The 6,057-nt window shown below is 37.0% G+C and overlaps 1 protein-coding gene across 1 annotated transcript; it reads left to right on the top strand.

The window, feature by feature from the left end:
- Positions 1–1,241: 1,241 nt before the first annotated feature.
- Positions 1,242–3,362, top strand: BBS12 (Bardet-Biedl syndrome 12). The gene has a single exon (XM_044680686.1). It carries the CDS (start codon positions 1,242–1,244, stop codon positions 3,360–3,362), a length of 2,121 nt encoding a protein of 706 aa, XP_044536621.1.
- The last annotated feature ends 2,695 nt before the right edge of the window (positions 3,363–6,057 follow it).

Genomic DNA, 6,057 nt, shown 5'->3' with positions numbered 1-6,057 from the left:
GACTTCAAGCTTTATCCTCTGTTCTATGATATCTTATGTAGGAGCCAGAAATAATGTCTTATCATACTACCGGTGCAGATAGGTGTTTTTAATGTTTATTAGATTTTTTAAATTACATGCAGAAATTTTGACAGTTGTTTTCAACATTTTACTATTCAGATTCTCTCCCTCCCCTTAGCCCTTCTTGAGGTGGTAAACAGTCTAATAAAAGTTATACCAGTGCTTTTGTGCAATATATATTTCCAAAATTTTTATGTCATGGCAGAAGATATATAATCACACATACAATAAAAAACTTACAAAGGAAATAAAGTAAAAGATGTTATACTTTGATCTCCAACAGTTCCTTCTTTAGCTATGGATAGAGGTTTTTTTTTAAATCATGAGTCCCTCGAGGCTATCTTATAATCTTGTTTTGTCCGTCACACAGCTGATGGTTGTAATATCTATTACTGTAGACACAGTTCTCCTAGTTCTGCTCACTTCACATTGTATCAGTTCATATAAGCCTTTCCAGGTTTTTTCTGAACTCATCCTGTTTGTCATTTCTTACGATGAAATAGTGTATTACATTGTTCAGATTTTGACTTATTTAGCTATTCTCTACTTAATAGACATCCCTTCAATTTCCAGTTCTTGCCACCATGAAAAGAGCAACTATAAATATTTTTGTGCAAGGAGGTCCTTTTCCCCTATCTCTGATTTCTGACCCAGTAGTGATATTGGTCAGTCAAAGGGTATGCATATTTTTATGTCCTAATTTTCCCACATCCCCTCCAACATTTATCATTTTCCTTTTTGGTCATATTTGTCAGTCTGATATCTGAGGTGGTATCTTAGAGTTGTTTTAATTTGCATTTCTCTAGTCATTAGTGATTTAGAGCATCTTTTTTGCTCATTTACTCTTATTCCAGTGAATTATTTGAGTAAACATAGTCTTTACTTTTCCTTTACAGAAGAGAATATTCCACTGAATTGTAATCAAGGTCCAATTATTCATCTCTATCAATGGCAAAAAACAGCATACCAGCAAAAGAGTACATATCTTAGGCATATATGATAACTCCTAGCACCTGTGCATGACAATCCTGTCAACAAGATCTTGGCTCACTGTGTGGCTTTCAGGCATTGTGAAGCAGCCAGTTTTCAGACTGCCTCTACTCATGTGCCATTTTTAACCACCATTGAGTGAATGAGTGTGAGACGTTAGGTACTTTTATTTCATTGGGAGATACTGAATTATGGTCATGGCCTGCAGAAATATAAACAGAAAGAGTCATATAGGACTTCAGCAGATTTCGTCATTAACAGAAACAGGACGAAGTTTCCTAGGCCCAGTAAAGTCTTCCAAGTTTATTATAGGTGAAGGATCTCAAGAAAGTGTATTAGCCTGTTCTACAATGAGGCTTCTTGAAAATCTGGATTTAACTTGTTCAGCTGGACAACTTCTTTATGAAACAATACAGTCACAGAAAAACGTGTATGGGACTGGGACCAACACCTTGTTGTTTCTTGCTGGTGCTTGGAGTGTCGCTGCCCTAGAATGTCTTCAGCAAGACATCCCGATTTCAGTCATAGTGTCAGTGATGTCAGAAGGCCTCAAGTCTTGCAGGGAAGAAGTTGTTTCTCTACAGATCCCTCTGTGTAATATATTTGACAATATTAAAGACACGAAATACCCTTTTCTTGAAACTCTGAGCATCATTCCCAGTCCTCTTGTGCAGATTCCACTGGAGATTCCTTGGACACAAAGAGATCATGACAAAAGAGATTTGTCTTCTCAACCATCCACTTTTGCGTTTTCTTCTGGGCGTTCTTCTGGATTATCTTCAAAACTCTCTTACTTCACTTCTCAGTCTCTGACTAAAAAAAACGAAGCTGTGTCTCGATCTCCAACAACCAATCAAATTACAAATAGTCACATCAGAAAATCAAGGCTAATTCATAGCAGACATTTTAATAGGGTAGAAGATAGTTCTTATCAGCCAAGCAGTGAAGGATTTCCAAACACTCATTTTGATTATAAGTGCAGTGATTTGGTGCAGCTGGCAGTGGGTCTGAGTCACGGAGATCATAGCAGTATGACATTAGTGGAAGCAGCAGTCAAATGCCAATATCAGAATGCACATGTGAGAAATAGTAGTTGTGGGGTACCATTTCAGTTTGATGTTTCAAAAATTTCTACTTGCTGCTTACCAGGTATATCCGAAAGCTTTTCCTGTGTCTGCTCTGGATATATAACTCTGGTATCGATAAGCTATAAAACTATAATCAGAGAACTCCAGAATAGGCCTCTGCGGGTAGTTCTCATTGATGGTGACTTTAAAGAGAATTACCACCACTTGGGATTTAATGAACCCGAAAATGTTAAAATTATTTTGGGAAATACAGCATATCAATATCAAAAGAAACTCTGGCTGGAAAATGTTTTGGAGATGTTAACCCAGTTAAATGTAAATCTAGTGATGGCTCGAGGAACTGTGTCTGAAAATTTAATAGAAAAGTGTATGCTTAGTAACTTGCTCATCATTGGGCATGTCAGTCACCACACCCTGCAGGATTTTGCAAAAGTCACTGGAGCAGTGCAGGTGGCCTATGCTACACAACTGAATGAAGGCTGTGTGGGGAGTGGTGCCTATGTGAGCCTGTGGAGACCCGGCCAACTGAACACCATAGAACAGAATAACAAGGTAGTGGTCTTGTTAAAAGCTGAAGGAATCCTTCTGGTGACAGCTGTGCTCGCTAGTCCAGTCATAGCCCAAATGCAGGCCAAGGAAGATATTTTCTGGACCTGTGCATATCGTCTGTATCATGCTCTGTTAGAGCAGAAGGTCTTCCTCGGAGGTGGTGCTGTTGAAGTCTTATGCCTTTCCCATCTTCAGATGCTGATAGAACAGTCTCTTAAAAAGACGGACAAGGATTGTTCAGGATGGTTTCCTACTGCTTCCTCTTGGATGGCCTCATCTCAGGCCCTTTATAGACCAGCTGTACTTAAAGCCTTGGCAGATGGGTGGCACAAGTACCTTTCAGCTGTCGTTTTTAACACTGGTACTTGTTCATCAGAAAGTGAAGCCAGCACATTCATTCAAAACTATCTCCAAAAAATTACAAACTCCGGTTGTCCTTTATTATTCCTTCTGAAAGAATACGATAGAGTGAATAGTAAGATTTTAAATTTGGGTATTTCTAGAAGACTAAAAGTAACCGCAAAGGTTTATGATGTTGTTACACCCAAGTTTGAGGCCTGGCGCCGAGCCCTAGATTTAGTATTATTAGTACTTCAGACAGATGCTGAAATTATTATTGGGGCTGGGAATTCACAGTTAAACTCACAGGAGTCCAATGAATTTTTATTATTATAGTTCTGTTTTACCATAATATTATGAGAAAGTAATCACAAACTTTGAAGAAAATTGAGAATTCTCAGAATAAGTAAATAATAGCTACTGCACCACTTTATGGTGGATCCAAATGTAATAAATATCAACAAGAAAAAATTAAGTGCCTTTCTTTTCCTGATGATAAACTAGAAACCTTAGGTACATTTGCTATCTAGTCTTCAAAAGAACACTATTAGAATTTGGCTAGATAAGTTCTGGACCTAAATGATCCTAGCGGCTTTTGTTATAGAATTTTGGGATTACGAATTTCCCTACTCCAGCAGTAGAGGTGAGGAAAAAAGGAAGAGATATAAGTGAGAGGCTAAAGTTGATGTGCTGGAACAATAAAGACAACTCGGATTCAATTTTTTCTTTTATTTGGAGAAAGAAAAAAGAATGTGTGAGGTTCGGTGTGAAAAAATGAAACGATTGGCCTCTTTTACCAACTAACTTCAGTCTATCACTGAAACCTTGACATGGTTCACTAGCTGAGCTTCATTTCTCTTTTCCTTGTTCAAGGCTGGAATGGCAGCAATATTGAGGATTAAAGTGTTCCTTGGAGAGATGTCTGCACTTTAGCTGAGTTAAAATAATTGCATTTGCCCTTTCGTGTTGGTTAAAATGCTTGTAAGCTGAATTTTTAAAATTAGATCATCACATGTGATGATTGCTTACTATGTAAAGAATCCATTTGGTGAATGTTGAGATAGAAAAATCTCTGAAATTTCAGAGTGTGTAAATATGTTTTTAAATATTAGGCTTGTATTTCAAGGTATTTTCTAAATCTTAGTTATTAAGCTAAATTTGGTTTAGCTTTTAGATGTTTTTAAAAAGTTTTAAAGTCACAATAAATATGGTCTTTATTATTCAGACTAATTGTTGGTAAAATGAGGAGGATGATCTCCAGCCACCTCTCCTTTCTGACTCTATATCGAAGGCAGAACTCATTTGCGGGACCCTACAAGGACAGACTGTGCAAGCATGTAGAATACAAATTGCTAAGGAAGCTCCATGAGCCAACGGATCCATACTTCCTATCCCAGGACAGAGAAAAACTCTGTTGTAAGACAGGGGTTGTAATGCGTTTACCAGAGAATTTTATCCAATTTTTTAAAATCAGTAATACGATGTGGATTATCTTCACAACTTGAGAAAGCAACCTACCAGATATTTTCTATTAGACAAACACATTCATAATACCGAAATAAGGGATGAAGTACAGAAGGACAACGATAAACAAATATCATTACTGAATATCGATTCCAACATTTTCAATGAAATCCTGCTAAACAAAATTGTTGCAGCCACGTTGGATTCGTGTTAGGGATGCCCGAGTGGGTAAAAATCAAAACGAGTATTTTTTAAAAATCCAGAAGTACGTGATTTTTTTCAGTACACGTATAAAAAGCCTTCGACAAAAATCTAATGCTCATGCTGAAGATCTCAAAGTATACATAATAGGCTCTAAAAATATCACCAAAAAGCAAATATCTAAAGGTGAAAGCAAGGACCATATGCAATAGGATTATATTAGAATCTTTCCTAATAAATATGAGAATAAAGCAAGAATGCCCAGTCTCGTGTCTATTATTTGATATGGTTCTGGAAATGCTAGCAATAACAGTATCTATTTTTAAATAGCTAGTATTTGTGATCGCCTCTACTATGTGTCAAGCATTATGTTAAAACACTTTACAAATTGTCATCTCATTTAATCTACACAAAACTACCTGGGAGGTGGTTCTTATTATCCTCATTTTATAGTTTAAGAAACTGAGGCAAACAGGTTAAGTGACTTGCCCAGAGTCATACAGTTTGATTTGAACTCGAGTGTTTCTGGTACTGTCTACCTGCCTAAATAAGAAAAGAGAAATTAAAGGCATCAATACAGATAAAGAGGAAATAAAACTGTCCAAATTTATTGATGACAGTGGTAGAAAACCTAGGCAATCAGCAAAAATATTAATTGAGACACATAATAACTTTATTATTTTTTTTAATAAACTCTTACCTTCTATCTCGGAATCAATACTGTGTATTGGTTCCAAAGCAGAAGCATGATAAGGGCTAGGCAATGGGGATTAAGGGACTTGCCCAGGGTCACACAGCTGGGAAGTGTCTGAGGTCAGATCTGAACCTGGGACCTTCTGTCTCTAGGCCTGGCTCTCAATCCACTGAGCTACCCAGCTGCCCCCCACTTACTAACTTTAGAAAAGTTTCAGACTACAGAATAAATCCTCAAGTCAATTGCATTTCTACATAATAAAATCCATGAGGCAATATGAGATGAGTTATTCTCATTGCAAATAACTTTAACTATCTGGTGTTTGATCCACCACAGTGTATGAAATACTTGTGTAGATTCAATAACAAAGTGATCCTTAACTACAGGACTCTTTAGGTAACTGGTGGAATATTCAGTGCTGGGCTGGGCCATACCAATGTAATAAAAAAGTACTATGAAAACGACAATTTTAATGCTATACTAATCAAATTATCTAAGGGATACTTTACAGAACTCAACAAAAGGGCAAAAGTCATTCAGAAAAATAAAATATCAAATGAAATAAAGAAAAGAGATGAAGAATTGCATCTCTAGGGGACAGCTGGGTAGCTCAGTGGATTGAGAGTCAGGCCTAGAGACTGGAGGTCCTAGGTTCAGATCCAGCCTCAGACA

Source organism: Gracilinanus agilis, chromosome 6 (genome assembly GCF_016433145.1).
Source record: "Gracilinanus agilis isolate LMUSP501 chromosome 6, AgileGrace, whole genome shotgun sequence".
In the NCBI taxonomy this organism is placed as follows: domain Eukaryota; kingdom Metazoa; phylum Chordata; class Mammalia; order Didelphimorphia; family Didelphidae; genus Gracilinanus; species Gracilinanus agilis.
This window is presented reverse-complemented; position numbering and strand designations above follow the sequence as displayed.

Excerpts from the sequence above, each read along its gene's own strand:
- BBS12 (XM_044680686.1), top strand. The coding sequence starts at position 1,242 with ATGGTCATGGCCTGCAGAAATATAAACAGAAAGAGTCATATAGGACTT.